The sequence below is a fragment of the Cervus elaphus genome, chromosome 25, assembly GCF_910594005.1.
Source record: "Cervus elaphus chromosome 25, mCerEla1.1, whole genome shotgun sequence".
In the NCBI taxonomy this organism is placed as follows: domain Eukaryota; kingdom Metazoa; phylum Chordata; class Mammalia; order Artiodactyla; family Cervidae; genus Cervus; species Cervus elaphus.
In genome coordinates, this window is record NC_057839.1 from 62,342,492 (window position 1) to 62,363,417 (window position 20,926).

The following is a 20,926-nucleotide window of genomic DNA, read 5'->3' on the forward strand; positions in this document are numbered from 1 at the left end:
TTATACTGATAAAGGAAAGCTATTGAATACATATAATTAGAGGAAAGATGCTATAAAACAATTTTATGACAGATTATAATCTGGGAGAAATTAGCATATTTTCATCAGGTAAATTAAAATTTGCTAGTGACCATCAACCAAAATACTAAAACATCTTTATGTTATATTTAGATAAGAATAAACAGGGTGGCTTATGGCTTCTGAGTACCATTGTGAATTTAATTTTTTTCCACAGTTTTTCCATGAATTGAAATTTTAGTATTACCTTGGGTAATGTAGAATTATCAGGGAATTAATATAGGAAAATTACCCAAATAACACACTAGAAATAAGCACTCTAATGATAAACTGCTTGTTTTTAAGTGATAAAAATTCTTCTCTACTTAGTAAAAGTAGAATTTCTGTAGTCAAGGGTTATACATACAACATTTCTATGTTCTCATTGAGATTTGTTACTTTTAACATTACATCTTGCCTCTGCTGTTCTATTCTTTCAAATCAGTACTTCCTTTTGCTAGCAGTACGCTACTCTATGAGAGGATAGCATGTAAAATATCTACATTACCGCATGTTAAATAGATAGCAAGTGGGAATTTGCTCTGTGACACAAGGAGCTCACCTCGGAGCTCTGTGACAACCTAGAGGGGTGGGATGGGATGGGAGATGGGAGAGGCATTCAGGAGGGAGGGGGTCGTATGCATACCTGTGGCCGATTCATGTTGATGTATGGCAGAAACCACTACAAAAAAAGAAACTAGTGTTCACTGCTTAGAGTGCGATCATCCTTTCAGGGTCATGTCATTCAGTTACTAATTCTTGTAATCATTTTGCAGCTCTTTGGTGAGCATCTAATACGTGTCAGAGCATATTCTGTGTGCTGCATGTGTTATTTCTGCTGCACACACTCGGGTCCTTGCTTTCATCTCTTGGGTGGTACCTTGTTGTGGCAAAGAGCAGTGAGCGAATGACAGAAAACCAAGGAATGGAAAAGCGTAGGAGCGGGTGGAGGAAAGAGAGGAACAGGAGAGCGGGGAGGAAGAGGTGTGAACTTTGAGTTACAGAATAAACGTCACAGGTATGAAATACATAGTGTTCGGAATGCAGTCTGCAACTGTGTCGTATCTCTGTATGGTGACAGACGGCAGCAAGACTTACAGTAATCATTTCGAAATGTATAGAAATGTCAAATCACTGTGTCGTGTAGCAGGATCTAGGATAGTGTTGTAGGTCTATTATACTTCAAAAACAGGCCAACTCATTGGAAAAGAAAGCAGATTTATTTGTGGTTACCATAAGCAAGAGCAGGGGGAGTTAGATGATGGCCATCAAGATACCAAAGTCCAATTATAAGATAAATAAGTACTAGGGTTATAACGTACAGCAGGATCAATATAGTTAACACTGCTCTGTGTTATATGTGGAAGTTAAGAGAGTAAATCCTCAGAGTTCTCATTAGGAGAAAAAATATTTTTCTACATTGTCGATGTTTTGTCTTTATGAGATGATGGATGTTCACTGAACCTACTGTGGTCGTCATTTCGTGGTGTATATAAACCAGATCCTTATGCTGTACACCTTAAATTCATACCGTGCTGCATGCCAATAATATCTTCATAAAATGAGGATGGGGAGAGGAAAGCTTAGGAAATGTGAGAAGATGATGAGGTCTCTGCTGAAAATTAAAATAGGGGATCTGACAGCAAGAGTCTGGAAAGATAGTTTGCATGTGTGTGTGTGTGCTCACTCAGTCGTGTCTGACTCTCTTTGCCACCCCATGGATTGTAGCTCGCCAGGCTCTTCTGGGCATGAGATTTTACAGACAAGACTACTAGAGTGGGTTGCGGTTTCCTCCTCCAGGGAATCTTCCCAACCCAGAGACTGAAGCTGCATCTTTTGGGTCCCCTGCATGGGCGGGTGGATTCTTTACCGCTGAGCCACCTGGGAAGGTCATTTAGACTGACTGAGCCAAAAAAACTTCTCTGAGTTTAGTGCATTTAAGTTACATGTGAATAGAAGGAAGGATCAGCCTTGGAAAGGTCTGGAGAGCAATGTTCCAGATTGAAAGAACAAGAAGTCCAAGAAATGTGAGTGACAAACGAGCGTGTTGTTGAAGGAGAAGAAATGAGACACAGAAGAGCATGCAGAGTTGCACTGACGTGAGCGCCGTGCAGACAGGGACTTTTTGTCTTGTTCACTGATGTCCCCTGTGTGTCACATGGAGCCTGGTGCACAGTGGGTCTGTGCGGACTGAGTCAGTGAGAAAACCAAAGGTTCTGATTCAAAGTGAACGTAGAGAAGGAGGGAGAGGCGTGATCGTGAAACTGCATCAGAAATTTAATTTTAAGCATAACAGGATATTTCAAGGGCTGTGTGGGAGACTGAACAGTAACCCCTGAAGATGGCCATGGTCCTAATTCTCAGAACCTGTGAATATTATCTTACACAGTAAAACAAACTGTGCAGGTGGGATTAAGTGAAGGATCTTGAAGTGGGTGGGGGGAGATAATCTGGGATTATCCAGGCAGGCTTAATGTGATCACAGGTGTCCTTGCAACAGTGAGGGAGGAGGTTCAATCAGGGAAGAGGAGGTGATCATGGATGCTGAGGTTGAAATGATGCGGGCTTCGACCATGGAACCAAGGCAGCCTTTAGAAGCATAAAAAGGCCAGGAAATTCTCCCCAGAGCCTACATAAGGAGCACTGCCTGCTGTGTTCCATTGGTCCATTGTAGACTTCAGACCTCCAGAGCTGTAAGACCATACCTGTGCCTTTTTGTAAGTGCTGCCTTTGCGGTCACTTGTTACAGCAGCAGTAGGAAACTAATACAACATTATTCCAAATTAGAGACCATGTTCAGCCATTTCGTTAAGTCCCAGATGTGAAGAGGGGTACGTTCTTAAAAGTTAAATGTTATTTGTCACCCAAATTAAAATGCATTTTAAGTTTAGTTACAAAGTTTAGATCCCCTTCCTGTATCTTCTATCCTCTCACAAATAGACTTTAGAAGAGGACAGAGGAGTTGTAGGGAATGAGAAAATGAGTGAATATTAAGTCAGAATGAGTAGTGTAATGAGGAAAAAGTGCTGTGATGGGGAAAAGTGAGTCCAGAAGACAGAGGAGAAGGAGAGGGAAATGAAAGGAAGGGACGTTAGTTACCAGTGCTGCATAATGACTTCAGTTCAGTTCAGTTCAATTGCTCAGTCATGTCCAACTCTTTGCGACCCCATGGACTGCAGCACATCAGGCCTCCCTGTCCATCACCACCTCCCGGAGTTTACTCAAACTCAGGTCCATCGAGTCGGTGATGCCATCCAACCATCTCATCCTCTGTCGTCCCCTTCTTCTCCCACCTTCAATCTTTCCCAGCATCAGGGTCTTTTCCAATGAGTCAGTTCTTTGCATCAGGTGGCCAAAGTATTCGAGTTTCAGCTTCAGCATCAGTCCTTCCAATGGTTATTCAGGACTGATCTCCTTTAGGATGGACTGGTTGGATCTCCTTGCAGTCCAAGGGGCTCTCAAGCGTCTTCTCCAACACCACAGTTCAAAAGCATCAATTCTTCGGCACTCAGCTTTCTTTATAGTCGAACTCTCACATCCATACATGACTACTGGAAAAACCATAGCTTTGACTAGATGAACCTTTGTTGGCATCATGACTTACCCCTAGTTTAGCAATTTGAAACAACAATTGTTTGCCCCACACGGTGTCTGAGTGGCAGGAACCCAGGAATGGCAGGTCTGCATGTCTCTGGCTCAGGGTCCCACACGGATGAGGCTGCATCATCTGTAGGCCGGAGTCGAGGGTCCACTTCATAGAGGGGTCCCTGCTGGCTGGATGCCTCTGTTCTTCTCTATGTGGGCATCTTCATGGTGCTTGAGGGTCCTCACAGGTGACAGTAGGGCCCCCTCAAATAAGCTACCTGAGACGGAGCTGAGCCGAAGCCCCAGTGCCTTTCGTGACCTCGTCTCAGAGGTCCCTCTGTCATCTCCTCCTTGATCTGTGGGTCAGAAACAAGGCACTTAGTCCAGACCTCACTCGAGTGGGGAAGGATGAGGCCCCTCCATGTGAAGGGAACATCAGGAAACCGCCCTGGGAGAGAGAGGGGAAGGAGTGAAGAGGAATTTGAGCAAAACACCTATTTCCCATTTGTTCATGGAGAATGCTTAGATACGTCCATGTTTTTCTCCACCAATCTGTCTCCCTTCACCAGGGACTAATGGCTGTGTGCGTGTGTGTGTATGTATATTCTGTGTGTGTATGTGTGTGAATACCTGTGAATGTGTGTATATGTATAGGTGTGAGTTTCTGTGTGTATGTGTATATGTGAATGTGTATATATGAGAGTGTGTATGGATATTGTGTGTGTGTGTGTGAATACATGTGAATGTGTGTATATGTGTAGGTACGAGTGTTTATAAATGTATGTAAGTGTGTATGTATAAATATATTGCTTGAGTGCGTGTATGTATGTGTGTGTAGGTATGAGCATGTGTGTATGTATGTGTGTGAGTATATGTGTGAATGTGTGTAGGTGTGTATATTTGTGAGTATATGTGAATGCACATGTGCATTGTGTGTGTGTGTAAGTATATTGTGTGAGTATGTGTATATGTGTAGGTGTACGTATATGTGAATGTATGTGTGTAGGTGTGACTGAATCTGTATGTGAGTATGCTGTGTGTGGATGTGTGTAGATATGAGTGGATGTGTCTGTGCGTATATGTGAATGTTTGTGTGCAGTGTGGGTGTGTAGGTGTGACTGAACCTGTATGTAAATATGCTGTGTGTGGATGTGTGTAGGTATGAGTGGATGTGTCTGTGCGTATATGTGAATGTATGTGTGTACTGTGTGTGGACGTGTGTGTGCATGTGAGTTAGTGTGTGTGTGGGTCTCTGGCAAGACAGCTGTAGAGTCCCAGCTGTTCCCACTCTTGACTCCTGCCAGTCGCACCTCGATTTACCTCGTGTCCCCAGAGACTGCTTCTTCTACACTCAAGCTCCTCTCTGTCCACATAAAGTAACCCAGACTCCAAGTGTGGAGGGCCCCCTGCCGCTGACTGGTTTGCTGAATTTCCCCCAAAAGAAATTCTGCAGTGTTGCATCCACTTTACCAAGCCCTCATCCACGCAGACGTGGTAAAACGTGCCCCTGACCAGAGATACCTGTGTTTCTCAGGGTCCAGGGAGCCCGTGTGGGCTGAGGATAGAAACCAGGAGAGAGCCTTTAGAGATCTGGGTCAAGCACTGTGGTAAGTTGATCAGCCTGTGAAACACAGATGGAGCCTGTCTGGAAAGGCGGGGGGACGTGAACAGGAAACTTCTGTCTGTGCCTGATTCGGAGTTAGGTTACACTGATGAATGAATTAATAAGAAAGGTGAGGCAGAACAGCCAGATGAAGAGTCTCCTGAAATGTCTCTTTCTTTCCCGTGTTTCACTTCTTATCAGATAGTACGTGAGGCCTTCGCCTCGTCTTTGATTTGCTCCTTTCCTTTCCCACCTCTTTTCTGTTTGTTAGGAAGCAGTAAAAATTTCTTTATTATTATAGAATGTCTTTAGAGTCTTTTAAATTCATTGAATGATAAAAATGGAAAAGTTTTTTACTGTTTGGTCTTTAGAGGAGATGTATTTTATAGCAAAATTAGAACCCATGTTTTAAAACATTTACAAGCCTCAATTTTCATGTATTGGTACTTTCAAATCAGTATTTAGTAGTGGAAAAATCAGTGTTTAGTGTCTGTATATGTGTGTTGTATACTTAGAAAAACAGAATAGCCTATAGTGGAAAATAGTCTGAAAAAATGTATATATATGTATATAAATGTGTGTGTGTGTGTGTGTGTGTGTGTATGAATCACCTTGCAGTACATCTAAAACTTACGCAACATTGTAAGTCAACTATACTTCAGTTAAAAAATATGCAAACCCTTTAATGTGATATTTTTTAAAGTTATCCTCAAACTTGGGGTTAGATAGTAATTTCATTTAAATGTGCTTTTTTAAAACTGAAAAGCATTTATTTTACTAGAAAAAAGAATATTGTTGTGAGACTTTGAATAAATGAAAGTATCCATCTTGATTATTTTTATCATCCAAAGTTCAGTAAAATGCTTCCTAATGGAATGAATTAAAAAGCAGCTTCATATATTATTTAAATCAAAGTAAATGTACATGATAATGCTCCTAGCATTTCACATCTGTTCAAGTCAGAATATATTTTGAGCAGCTTCTGTGCACCAATAAACATTTTAATATAGGATGCTAATGGCAATGCAAACATGCACACAGAAATATATAGAAAATGGCCCATATACTAACCACAGAGGTGAGTAGGAAAGGCAAATAGTAATTTGTTTAGGTTTGGGAGCCATAGTATCTTGGTCCCAAAATCTCAGCTTTTGCCTTGTAGGACACAAGCAGCCATAGGCAATATGTAAATGAACAGACAGAGCTGTGTTCCAGTAAAACTTTATTTACAAAAATAGGCAGACAGGATTCACCATCAAGCAAACCCCCTGTACTAACAATTCATTTGTACATTCAAAACACCAAAAACATTTTGTTTCTCTTGCATTTACCTAAATAGAATTACCAGAAAATGTTCTTTTGAAAGGCCAGTGGAAAAGTTTGTTTCTAAAGTCACATTTTTGTAGAACTGATTTAAAAGTATTATTTTAGTTATTAATCAGATATCATTGACTTTCAGGTTAGTATTATTAATGCCTTTGGATAGTTCAATATGAGCAAAGCAAGAAACTAATAAAACAAATTTAAGAAATAAGTGAATTCTGTTTATTAATAACATGATAGATGAAGCACAATATCATTTTAAAATCGATTGAAAAGTTACTAAATAAGTAAACTATAAGTTGTGTTTCTAAAGACAGTTATGATATTTTATTCTCAGTATCTGCAGTGATAACAGCTATTTAAATTAGCCTTGGGGGAAATGCAGTCTTTCACAGGAAAAGAGAATATTACTCCTTTTTTTTTTTTTTTTTTACTTTTCTGTGTACAATTTTGAACAACAAAAAGAGCAATTATTATAAAAGCATTTCAAATGATATTATAATGTGTATGTAATTCTTAGACCTTTTCTAAAATTAATTCCATTTTAAGCTATTATTGACACACTCTTCCATTTCTACTGCTCTCTTTGCTGTTACACAAGGAAGAACCATCTATAGGTCCTCCATGAGCATTGTTTTAAGAGAAAAGCTAACAGAACCAGTGACAGCAAATTTTAATTTCTTGTTGAACCTGTGAGCACCAGACCCTGTGCTGGATCCTTGAAAGGTCCTGCACAATGATGGCTGGTTCTATAGGAAACTAAGTGACTCCAATAGACCACAGGTGCATGTTGGGATCTTGGATAAAACAAAGATATCTTCCTGGTCTATTTCAGATGTCTTACTAGTCCATTTCAGCTCACTTTGGGACCTTTTTGGTCTTGATTATAATCTGGGGACTTGGATTCATTGTACTAATTGTGCAAGGAAGCAGGGTTAATATCCTCGGTTCCATTGGTTCTCTCACCCTAAATTACTCTCCATGATGGAATGGATATAATCATGTTACAATTCCTCTGCCTACATGTTAGATTTTCACAGCACTTTTGTAAGGGGTTCGTACAAATGCTTTAAAGTGAAGGGCACACTCTAGAACACGTGCTTACACTATCTTAGTCCCTCCTGCTTGTGCTGTTAACTTGATTAAGGAAAATGGTGGCCATCCAAAAGCTCCGTTTGTGTGTATCTTGCAGGAGTTCTTTGGAATCTCTCATCTTGCGATGCACTCAAAATGCCAATCATCCAGGACACCCTGGCAGTGTTGACCAACGCGGTGATTATCCCACACTCAGGCTGGGAAAACTCACCTCTTCAGGACGATCGGAAGATACAGCTGCATTCCTCACAAGTGCTGCGAAACGCCACTGGGTGCCTAAGGTGAGTCCCGTGTCATCGTCACTTCCTTCTGACTTCAGGTGCTTTTTGTTTCTGTAACTTTATTGCTGTTTTGCTAAGGAGCAGAATGTTCTGGAATATTCTTATGGCAATAGAGTGCAAGAAGCTAGCAAAAGTCATTTCTAATGTGGTACTGAAGAGGTATATTCATCTTCCTCTGCCCTGTACCTACCCTAGTATTTGACTTATTTAACATGTTTTCTTAGATCTTAGGCAAAAAATACATAAATAAATTTTGTCATCGCAACCAAATATAGTTTTCTTTGATTGAAAGCAAGTGTTGTGACATATCATGCATATAGAATAACCAGGCAGACCAACTGGTTGGGAGAGCCTATGACAAATACCTAGGCATCACAGTAACTGTCTCTGGTATCTATTTTTATTTTTTAAAAATGTTCAATGTGACTGCTAGAGCTTGTAATTCTTAAAAATAGCTCTTTAATAAGGCCTGTGGTGTGAAATGTCTTTTTTAAATAATAAAAGTAGCAAATGTGTTGTAATTATCTCCCAATGTGTTTTTTTCAAAACTCATCACCCAGAAATCTCTTGAGATGTTTTAGATGTTCCGTTTAGTTTTTGCTCTTAGAAAAGAGAATGTAATAATTAAGGTATGCTTATTCTAATCTCTAGAAACGGTGTTCCCAAGGATATTGTACATTGTACGAAAGTGAGAAATCTCTGCCAGTTTAACTTAATGGTAGGATATATGTGGTTTAAGATACCTAGTCAAATAGTCTGTATTTCAGAAGTGAAGTGTCCAGAGTTGCTTCAGCTGGGCTGCCTCAAAGCTGCCACTTCTCTGACCGTTGATCAGTTTCTAGGTGTAAGTACCAGTCTCAACTGAGAAGACACAGGATCACTTTAGTGACTTTAATAATAAAGTTCTCATGAATATTTATAACAATACTCTTAGCCTCCAGTCTTGAGAAGGGTGTGTGTGTTTGTGTGAACGTGCATGCATAAAGGGAGCTAAAGAGAGCTGGCCTCCATAAATATCAGTGTGCATTCATGGACAGGAATAGGAAACCCTCCAACAATTTTGCTTTTCCTCAAGGTCATGAAATAATGATCTTTTGACATGATTTCTCTGGATAGGCTCCACCATAAGCCAAATTTACAGTTCTTTACACCCCACTTTTGAGACATCCATTTTATAACCTCTTAAATTCTATGATCCTTCAGAAACCTCCTGCCCTACTGGAAGAAATATAGCTCATCCGAAGCTAAATCTGTGGGCATTTCTGACCCTTTCTACCTCACTTTTCTATGCCGGTTATATGCAACTACTACAGGTAGTTTTCCTTTCTTAACATGCTTGACTTGTAAAGAGTGTCTTTGTTCCTAATGAGGATCGTGGAAGGAAGTGCTTCAGAACCAATTGTAGACATATATAGTTAATAAAGATCGGTTTATCTCCATCAATTAATATTCTCTATAAATTATATAGTAATGTGATTATATATTCATGATGTTTGATTTAAGGATGAAGGATACTGATATATGAACATTCAGCTTCCTTTGATAAAAGTCAGATGAAGAAACCAGCTTAGTGAAGGCTCACAGCTCCCCTTTGTGGGTCATCTGGGCCAAGTTCACAAACACAGAGGCTTGACCAGTGCTGCTTCTGCTTCAAGCCAGGACTGAGCACCTCATAGGAAGCAAAAAGGAGGACATCTGATTCAGAAAGAGTTTCGTGTAGCCTGCGTGGCTTTTCTTAGCCCACATGAAACCAGGTTTAGGGTTTTCCCCACTTTTCAGTGTTTATCATGCGAGTGACAAAGTAAGGTCTATCAGAATGTCGTGACTATTTCACTTCCCTCTTAATTCATTAAGCTCCTTCTGTTGCCAAAACTCAGCCTCTGTTCACCAGTGCCAAATAGAAATGCAGAGACAGAGTTTTGGGTGGAGTATGAAGAAATAGCTTTATTGCTTTCCCAGGCAAAGGGGGCCACAATGGGCTAATGCCCTGAAGACTGTGCCCTGCCCTGGAGGGGGTAGTGAGGGGTCTTAGAGTGCTGAAGGAGCCGGGTGTGATCCGCTCATGGACATCCTCTGATTGGTTGGTGGTGAGGTAATCTGGAGTCAGCATTATCAACCTTCTGGTTCCAACTGGTCTGGGGTCTACATGCTTGTGGGCAGCATACAGTTAACTTCTCCCACTGGTGGGAGTTTCAGTATCTGCAAAACAGCTCAAAGGACGTGGCTCAGGATATTATCTATAGTCCTTGAGGAGGAACTAAAGGTCCTTGACTTTGTTTAATGGCTAAAGTATTATTTTGTCTTGCATGACTGTTTTCCTTTCTTTCTGCATCTTCTTACTTCTCTGATTAAATTTATTCTTTGACTAAAGTTTTTCTACAGACAGAAGGCCAGTGGCCAACGTGGATGAGGGTCTGTTCTGGGAAGGACCCTATAGGGTCCTGCTCCATTACATTTCCCTTCTTATAGAAAGAAATACGAGTTTTTATCTCTTATTTAAATATGTTTATGAATCATTCTACATTAATGAGCAGACTGGACTAACAGGGGAAGAAAACAGCTCTGGGAAAGGGCTAAAATGAATTTATCAAAGACTCAGCAGATGAAAGGTTTCAAGAAATTTCTACTGTTACCATTTGCTTAGAACCAGTGTTGGAAAAACACACAAAAAATGTTTTAAATATTTATATCATGATGGAAGCATCTAGATTTTAGTATGTGAGGTTATATTGACATTCTTAATTCTTTCAACAAAACCAAGATCTTTATTTACATGAAAGAAGTTGCTTTGTATATGCTGTTCCTGCCTTTCAGCAGTTTCATCCTTGGGCATTTTCTAAGTGCCTGCTGTGTGCCAGGAAGGGGCCAGGAAACCAAAAATAAACATAGCAACCTCTTAACCTTCGAATCCCTTGGAAGACAATGACACTTATGCAGTGGAAAGGTTGTTGCTGAAGGATAAGACGCGGGATTCTTGGCCTCCGGAGGCGAATTCAGTCCGGGGCCAGAGACGAGGCTGGATCACTCAGAGCTTTTGTGTAATAAAGTTTTATTAAAGTATAAAGGAGACAGAGAAAGCTTCTGACATAGGCATCAGAAGGGGGCAGAGAGAGTACCCCCCTGCTAGTCTGCAGCTGTATGTTATATAGTCACTCGCAGTCTGTTAATGAAAAGAAAGAAATGTCTTAAAACTCAGAATGGCACCAGATAATTCATCCCAGGCCATAAAACGATTGACTTGAGTCTTGTAGAAGGGCAGATTACCACACAAATAGTTTCGTTTACATAGATTAGGGGAACGATATCTGAGTATGACATACTGGTTTGTCAAATAGGTTGGGCCATTTGGTGGATTGAAGACAGAGTCTGGGGCACATTAACACAGCTTAAGACAAACATTTCCATAAGAAAAATGTATTGGTTAACTCAAGGTTTGAGAATAGTTAGCTTCAGGTGAAAAGAAACCAGGTGTCATGGCAACAGAACATTTTAAGAGAAACCTCCTTTTAAATTTGTAGAGAAGGAAAAAAAAACCTCTAATTTGTTTCCTCCTGCCGCTTAAGAGAGAGAAAAATGTCTGGCACTTGCAGCCTATTTCCTCCATTTGGAGACCCCTGGCCTTCCTGCCTGTTAGCCTCCTTCTCACAGTGAGTCTTGGTTTTATGATTAGGACAGTATAGAATGGGCTTCCCAGCTGGCACTAGTAGTAAAGAACCCCCTGCCAGTGCAGGAGACACAATAGATGTGAATTTGATCAGGGTCAGGATGATCCCCTCGAGGAGGAAATGGCAACCTGCTCCAGTATTCTTGCCTAGAGAATCCCATGGACAGAGGAGCCTGGTGGGCTACAAGTGCAAGGGGTCGCAAAGAGCTGGACATGAATGAAGCGACTTGGCACGCAGGATAGTACAGAAGGAAAAACTGGCGAAGGAGTGGCTTATTCAGCCAGCGTGGTCACAAAAGCTTTCAAGAACCAGATGAGGCTGGGGTCAGGCAGAGAAGGGGCTTCACCAGTCAACACTTTGGGAGCTCCTTGAGGCCAGAAAGATCAGCACACACTCCTGACACTGACGTGGGGGACATAACTCCAGGGTCTGTAGGCAATCTGCAAACCTCAGACTTCAAGAAAGGCAGCTTGCTTAGTTCTTTCATTCTAGGTGATAAAGGGATGTCAAAGCAAAGCTCAGAAGGGTAGACTTGAATCTCTAAGGGGCAGACAGCTATGGCGAAGCTTTTACCAAGAGAACATAATGATCAGCTATGTCTGGGAGCAATTTTACAGGACAGAGTGAAAGCAGGTAGGGAGGGGAGCGGTGACATGAAGGGTGGAGCTGTGAATTTATGGGCTGCCCTGCAGACTTCATTTTTAAGGTACCTCCTGTAGGCAAAAGTAAATATCAATATTTTGTTCCATTCAATTAAATTTAACCATCACTGGTTTGTATCTGTGAGAGCTATCTCCATAGCTGTTTTAGGTCTGCTTTTTATTTTGGAAATATTTTCATCATTTTATGTTATTCTTATTTAAATTATAGCTTCAATATCTTATTAAATGTTAGAGAAGTTTTATGGCACAAATCATTATTTGTATGTAACTGAGGCTTAATAAATCAAATCACCCCAAAACAAGAGGATATGAAACACATGTAACTGAGCTAAATTATAGATAATGCAGTGCACTCAGCAAAGTCCTCCTGGAACTGCAGAAATGATTTGAATATAGTCCTTAAAATGTAAATTAAGAAGCAGGTCATCTCAATTTATAAATCACATCTGGGCTTATACCTTTGCAAGAAACATTTTTTTTTTCTATCACAATATTTAGAAAGAATTTGGTGCTTTGCTGCTTCTTAAAGCAGAAAATAAAATTACAGCAATTGTTCTTTTAGTCATTTTTATGTACTCTATGTATATTTTATATAAAAAAATGATACAGTGAATTTGCCCAAGAAGATGATATAGCGAGTTTATGTAACATTTGCATACCTTGATCTGGTCCATTAATTTATAGCTTTAATCTTTTTTTCACTTTTAAAGACATTCATTGTTTCTTTTCTAACTTTACAAGTAGTACATGTTTATTGCTGACTACTAGAAATACTTGCAAGCATAAAGTAATAAGTAACAATCACCCATAAACCTCATCCCCTAGAGATAACCATCATTAGCATTTTTTATACATTTCCTCCCAATATCTGCATATCTTTTTACCCTTGAAATTTACCTAAATTGTATAAAAATGCCTAAGTTGCATGTTACAAGCCTTTTCCAATGTGTCATTACCAGCACTGTCATACTCCATGAAATCAGGCTAAAACATAAGTATGTGATTTAGGACCCTGTTTATCTTATAAAAAAGGACAATAAATTGCATTTGTTCTACAGAGTGTGCTGATTTTTATGTAAAATTAAGAGGAGCATTTTTATTCATAAAATTCCTGACTTCCAAGGTCCAGGAGCTTCTACCTCACATACATCATTCATTATCATATTTATTATGAGTTCAATAAGTCATGTGTCGTAAGTCAGGAAGCCAGTATTTTCATCCACATCCTGACTCCTGATCCAGACCCTGCCCGCCCACTACACCACACAGATGGGAAATGCAGTTACGTGAGATGAGATTGTGGATCTGTGCCGGAGCAACGCAGACGGCCACCCGACCAAAGAGTGGACAGCCCTCTCCCAGGTGCTGGTTCTTTTCATTTGCTTCTTGACATTTCGCTGAGCGGCATCTACTTGGCCAATATCCCTTTTGCCTTTAATTGTCAGGTGTCTCCTCCTTCCCCCTTATTTCTTACTTTCTTTTCTCCTCTCCAAAGTCCCAGAGTATGGATGACAAGGGACCCACACAGAGTTAGTCGCCTACCCCCACTTAAGTCCCCTGTCTCCACCTCTGTCTTACATTTTAATTTAAACAGTTAGTACGATGAGTATCTTTTTTTTTTAAAGACTACATTTTAAGACATGTCCTAGATAATAGAGTAGACATTGTTTTTCCAGTTCTTAAACTCCTCCATCTGTTTACTGATGACTTAAAGTGAGTTCATATTTTTGGTTTGTTTCTACAGCTACAGTTTCAAGAATATATGAGGAAAATGAAGTGTAAAAGAAAATTAAACTCTTTTCCTGGGATAGTGTTTCCTAGCTCAGTGTAACTTATAACTCCAGTAGGAGTGTACGATAGGTAAAAGTAAATTTATCAAATCATTATCAGATATCATTATTCCCAACTTTTGTTCCTAGCAGGATTCAAACTTATTTCTGTCATTTCAGGGCAGGAAGCCAAGGTGAAAAATGTAAGCAATTGCTATTCTGAAAGAGTAGACCTTTTTATTTTTCATAAAGAAAAAAAAAGATTATAAATGCAAATTGCACCACTCTTAAATATTCAAAAGTTTATCAGAGTGAAATTTAAGTTAAAAAGAAGACCTATGCCTTAGTAAACTAGGATCTAGAACACTCACATTGTGCAGTCTTTGTACAAATTGAAATGTCTTAAAAGACTCTGTCCAGTTTCTCCTGCTTTCTCTCTGGCTATGCCTGTTGTACCAGTATCAGTGGTGATGTCCGCCCCACCAGTCTCAAGCATCAGACACACTCCCTGGGAACATTCTACAGAGAAGAGCCCCTTGGCTTTGCCTTTTCTAAAAAGGTGTAGTGAATCTTCGTGGGAAGATGGCATATCACGTTGACATAGCCAAAATTTAAGCACATATGAAATATAAAATGAAAAGGTAATGCCCTTAGTCCTTTTCCACTTAAAATTCATTTTGCGAGTAAGAAATGAAATTTTTTAAAAGCTGACCTATTTGTTCCTGAAATATCTATCCATCACTGAGAAAAGAGGATAGAAATGGGGGGGGGGGAAGTTCTCTTAAATTTTGTTGAAGGAGAGAGTTGTTAAGAATGATAGATTATGGGGTTCCAGGAGGGAGTGGCAGGTGGGGCCCTCGGGTGTCAGAGCTGGGGGTGATGGGCAGGGGTCTACTTCGTCTCTGCTCAGAGGAGCCTGGAGGGCTACAATTCATAGCCCACACCCGCCCACTGACGAGTCACACGCAGTAACACTTGGCTTCCTCCTTGTTTTTCCTCCTTTTAAAATTTTGTCTTTTCCTATTCTGTTCAATTAAAGCTTTAATTTTTAATTAAAAATTTACAAATATGGCTTAAAATAAATATGGAAAGATGTTAGAACAGCCTAGGCCTTAATTATTCATGCAGTTATTGTGTTGGTTTTTTTCCTCTTTATGGTTAAGGATTCCTCCAGGGAAAGCATTTTTCTGTGGCCTTAGTCAGGTGATATAGACCTTGAAATTGACTCACTTATGTACCTGTGATTGTTTCACCACACACCATGTGATCAAATACCCTCCTATAACATCTGGCGAGAAGAATCATCACCTTCAGCCAGAATGTGTGTTGACCAGCTATACACTGAAGGCTCGATAGTGAAGGTCAGTCCTGCTCTGCCTGTGGGCAAGCTTATTTTGGCTGGGGTCACTGCTGTAGGTTGGATAAGCGTCCCCCCAGATTTGTGTCAACCAGGAGCCTCAGAATGTGACTCTATTTGGAAATAGGGTCTTTGCAGATATAATTAGTTAAACAATAAGGTCACACTGCAAATGCCATGTGTGCTATGCTTAGTAACTCAGTTGTGACCACTCTCCATGGACTATAGCCCGCCAGGCTCCTCTGTCCATGGGGATTCTCCATTCAAGAATACTGGAGTGGGTTGCCATGCCGTCCTCTAGGGAATCTTCACAACCCAGGGATCCAACCCAGGTCTCCCGCATTGCAGACGGATTCTTTACCATCTGAACATCACTCATATGTGGGATCTAAAATACGACATGAATGAACTTATGTGTGAAGGAGAAACAAACTCACAGACAGAGAACAGGCTTGCGTTTGCCAAGGGGTGAGGGGTGTGGGGAGGGGGCAGGCTGGGGGTTTCGGATTAGCAGGTGCAAACTCTTATATATACGATGGATAAACAACAGAGTCATACTATAGAGCACGGGGAACTGTATTCAGCATCCTGTGATGAACCACAATGGAAAAGAATATGTACATGTTAACTGACTCACTCAGCTGGAAATAAGCACAACATTGTTAATCAACCACACTTCAATGATATTTAAGAAAAGATGGGGTCACACTGAATTAGGGTAAATCCTAGTGAGTGGTTTCTTTATGAGAAGAGGACTTGTACACACAGAGGACGGCCATGTGAAGAGAGGCAGAGACTGGAGTAATGCAGCTAAGCCCAGGATTGACAGGGCCTGCCAGCAACCACTGGAAGCTGGAAGGAGGCAAAGGATTCTTAACCAGAGCCTTCAGAGAGATCACAACCTTGCTGACACCTTGATCTTGGACTCCTAACCTCCAGAACTATGGAAGAACAATGGTCTGTAGTTTTTAGACATCCAGTTTGTGACAATTGTTTTTGTTTGTTTTTTGGTTTTTTTTTTAGTTTTTTTGGTGGACTTCCCTGGTGGCTCAGACGGTAAAGCGTCTGCCTACAATGTGGGAGACCGGGGTTCAATCCCTGGGTTGGGAAGATCTCCTGGAGAAGGAAATGGCAACCCACTCCAGTATGCTTGCTTGGAAAATCCCATGGATGGAGGAGCCTGGTAGGCTATAGTCCATGGGGTCACAAAGAGTCGGACACGACTGAGCAACTTCACTTCACTTTGTGACCGTTTGTTCTGGCAGCCCTAGGGACCTGATACAGTCGCCCTAGTGAGGAGCCCAGAGGCCCCGCCAAGCAGAGGAACCACCCCAGGATATAGCCCAAGGGAAAAAAGGAGTGAGTAACCTAGAGAGGCTGCCTGTCCCCAAACAGCACCCACACACTGAGCCAATCGCGGCAGGTCCAGATTGAAAGTCGTTCTTGTTTTATCTTTTTAATTTTATTTATGTTGGCTGTGCTGGTCTCCATGCTGCTTGTGGGTTTTCTCTGATTGTGGTGAGTGGGGGTTACTCTGTTACACTGTGTGGGCTTCTCATTGCGGTGACTTCTCTGGTAGAGCACGGGCTCAGTAGTTGTGGCTCAGTTGCTCCGCAGCATGCGGAATCTTCCTGGACCAGGGATCAAACTGGTGTCCCCTGCGTTGGCTGGCAGACTCTTATTTGCTGAGCGACCAGGGAAGTCCAGAAAGTCGTTCTTCTCTAAGCCAAGGGCGTTCCCCTCCACAGCTCAGGTTCACGGCAACTCACCCCCTGCAGCAGGATTGGCTCTGCAAGGCCAGGTGAGGATGCGTCAGCCAAAGAAGTTCAAGTCCAACTGTTTTGACTGGCGGCTGTTAAATAAGCATCTCCCAGCGTGAAGAATTGAGGCTCATGGTTTCTGCCTGTTTACGAGCTGCCCTTCCTTTCCCTCCTGACTTTGAACTTGCTTCTGAAAGATCTCCTGGAGTAGGAAGGCATTCCACTCCAGTGTTCTTGCCTGGAAAATTCTATGGACAGAGCAGCCTGGTGGGCTAGAGTCCATGGGGTCTCAAAGAGTCAGACACAACTGAACACACACATGCTCACAAGGAAAGTTACAAGGACTTGCTGGCTTTGAACTTGTTGGGTACCATGACAGCCCATGGGCTTCCCAGATGGTGGTAGAGGTGAGGAAACCAGTTGCCAGTGCAGGAGACATAAGAGATGCGGGTTCAATCCCTGGGTCAGGAAGATCCCCTGGAGGAGGGCATGGCAACGTATGCCATGGAGAATCCCATGGACAGAGTAGCCTGGAGGGCTACGAATCATAGGGTTGCAGAGTCAGACACGGCTGAAGCCACTTAGCATGCACACGTGACGGTCCACAGTCGGTCTCAGGTCTCACACAGAGCACGTGACATGACTTAAGTCTCATTTAAGGAAGTCCATTCCCATGGCTGAGTGCAGAATGAATGCTTTCAGGATTTAGTGCAAAGCATGACTGCGTTTTTCTATTTAAAATATCACGAATCAATATCCTAATGGTGCCTTCATGTCCTTGATCATCATTTCATCATGAACTGCAGGTAAAGCCTTCCTGAGTATCCTTTTTTTACTTAAAAGTCTGCCTGCTGAAAACAACAACTCAGATGGGCCTTAGGTCTGGCTGTGTTACATTTAGTCGCAAGCACCTAGGGCTTTATCTCCAGCTGAAGTATTTGCATAAGGCTGGCGTTGCTAACATCCACAGCTCATTTCCTAGTGCCGCCGAGCCATTTCTTTTCTTTTATTATTCTATTCCCACTTCAGCATCTTGTCCTGAAGGACAACAATATACAACCCTAATTTTTCCCATCTATCTTTGTGTACAGGAGAATGTTATTAAGGCCGTCAAAGGAGCTGCACTGTGCCTTTGCTTATGAGTATAATTAAACTCAGACCCTCAATTAGTCATTTTAACCCATATAATGGATGAGCGCTTGGTCCCGTGGTGCCGCTAATTCTGGAGTGACCTTGAGAAAACCCCGTCACAAAGTAATACCAGTGATAATCACACTCAGGCTAGAAAGCGCCTAGGAAATTTATTTTATCTGGTTTACTCTTGAATTAGACGCAGGAAAGAAGAGGAGTTATTATTTTTACCTTATGTTCGGCCGCTTGCCGGTATCAGGCATCTAATAAAAAGAATCTGCTTTTAAAAGTAAGAAGCCCTGAATTTATCCCAGTCTTGTGTTCCCGCCGAATGGAGTACTCTCGCTCAGGTACTGAGAAGGGAAGGGCTTAGTCCACGTGGATGCTGGGGACAGATGTGACACCGCTCACCACCCAGCCTCCATCCTCCCACACCTGCTCCTCCAGCGCCCGAGCAGTCCTCCACTCCTGATCACTGCGTCTGTTTCAGCTGCAGGATGAATGGGCTTCTTGAGTCCTGACTCAGCGATGAAGGTCCTCTTTGAATGATGGGAACAGAATCCACAGGGGGCAGAAGGTGCAGGGGGTCTTAGGAGCCCATCTCTGCAGCTCCATGGTGATGGGGGCTCTGGCAGCCAATGGCTCACCCCAGCACGTCAAGCTCACTGCCCCCTGCCTGATCAGAAGAAGGATGGTGGCTTGTCACCTTATTACCTTGCTCAGGCTGTCGTAACAGAGGACCACAGATGGGGTGGTTGGAACAACAGAAATTTATTGCCTCCCAGTTCTGAGGGTTAGGGCTGGTTCTCGGAGGCCTCAGCCCTCCACTTGTAGGTGGTCACCCTCTGACTGTGTCCTCATCTGCTCTTCCCTCTGTGGGTCTGAGTCCTGATCTCCTCTTCCTCTAAGGACACCAGTCATGTTGGATTAGGGCCCAGGCCAAAGACCTCATATTATCTTAATTACTGCTTCAAAGACTATTTCTAAATGCAGTAACATTCTGAGGAGCTGGGAGTTAAGATCTAACATCTGAGCTTGGGAGGGACATAATTCAGTGATAATAAAACTCTAATAGTTGGCTTTCACTGTTTGTTCTCACTTTGGGAAATAAGTTTTAATAAAACATTCTTCTAGCAAGGTCATGTTGACCAGTGTGAAGCATATTGTAATTTATGGTATAATAAAACCAAAATCATGCTTATTTCTTGGCCAGGGGAAAAAAATAAGCTAATGTTAGCCTTTTGTCTGTTTTCAAGTGGAAGTAATCATGAAAATATGCTACAGGTGGACACTTTTCCTTTTTTCCATTGTCATCAATATAACTTCAAGAAATTATATAGCCATGTGAGAATTCTAAAAGCCAATTAATGAATTTGTTCTTGAATTGGAGTTTACCTACTGAACTATGTTTCATTCTTATACTTTGATGAAATCAGTAACTTAACAAAGAGGGATCTTAGAAAATCTATTCATCTTAAATCCTAATTATTGAATGTACATGAAATGACCTTTGATTTGGAATTAGGAGATCTGATTTGAGCTTTAACTTTGATACATCTTGTGCATTGTCCTGAGGGAAACTAGGCTATATTATCTTCGCGTCAAATTCCATGGCTGTAAAGGAGTGGTTTGGCCTAGATGTCCTTGATGAAATGATTTTTTAAAAAATGTAAAGCATGGCCAGGGTATTTGCTAGCTGACCCCAAGTTGGAATCCCCCTGAAAAAAATCATCCCCAAAGGAGGTATCCTCAAGGAAGGCATCACCCTTGAACACCACAGGCTCTAGGGCCTGGCCTTTGTCTTTACATGGTGAGAAACTTGACCTTCAAGCTACAAGACCATCAGGAGGAAGTTAGTGCTCAGTTTAGCACCTACTGGGAAGCCCAGATGGAACAGTGGTAAAGAATCCACCTGCCAATGCAGGAGATGCAGGAGACGTGGGCTTGATCCCTGGGTTGGGGCGATCCTCTGGAGTGGGAAATGACAACCTACTCCAGTAATCTTGCCTGGAAAATTCCATGGACAGAGGAGTCTGGAAAGTTCCATGAATAGAAGAGCCTGGTGGTCTGTAGTCCATGGGGTCACAAAGAGTCAGCTATGACTAAACACTCAACACATGTTGTTGTTCAGTCGCCCAGTCATGTCCGATTCTTTGTGATCCCATAGACTGCAGCAGGCCTCCCTACCCCTCACCATCTCCTGAAGTCTGCCCAAGTTCATGTCCATTGCATCGGTGATGCCATCTCATCCTCTGCTGCCCTCTTCTCCTTCTGCCCCCAATCTTTCCCAGCATCAGGGGTTTTTCCAATGAGTCAAGCCCATCATGTACTGTGCTTCTTTAATTTGCATACCGTTAATGCAGTTGTCCCAATAGTCTGCTGAGGTGGGAATTCCTACCCTATTTTACAAACTCGGAAGCTGATACCCCTAAGGGCAAGATTAAGTTACCCCAAGTCACACGACTTATAAGAGACTGAACAGTGATGTTAAGTCCCAGGATGCAGAATGCGACAGCTGGGTTCTTCCCACTTCACCATATTTCTTAAGCCGGAGATGAGAAACAGCTGAAGAACACATGTATTTGTTTACAACAGAGGAGATGATGCTGACTCAGCTGGGATCCCATAAGAAGCATAC

The 20,926-nt window shown here is 41.8% G+C and overlaps 1 protein-coding gene across 2 annotated transcripts in view; it reads left to right on the plus strand.

Annotated features, from left to right (window-relative positions):
* The window catches only part of CTNND2 (catenin delta 2), a 1,061,406-nt gene that overhangs the window by 862,560 nt on the left and 177,920 nt on the right, over positions 1 to 20,926 (plus strand). For both annotated transcript variants that reach the window (XM_043887623.1, XM_043887624.1), the window contains exon 12: positions 7,761 to 7,944. In XM_043887623.1, the coding sequence (XP_043743558.1) occupies positions 7,761 to 7,944 (184 nt within the window). The remainder of the gene's footprint in view (positions 1 to 7,760; positions 7,945 to 20,926) is intronic.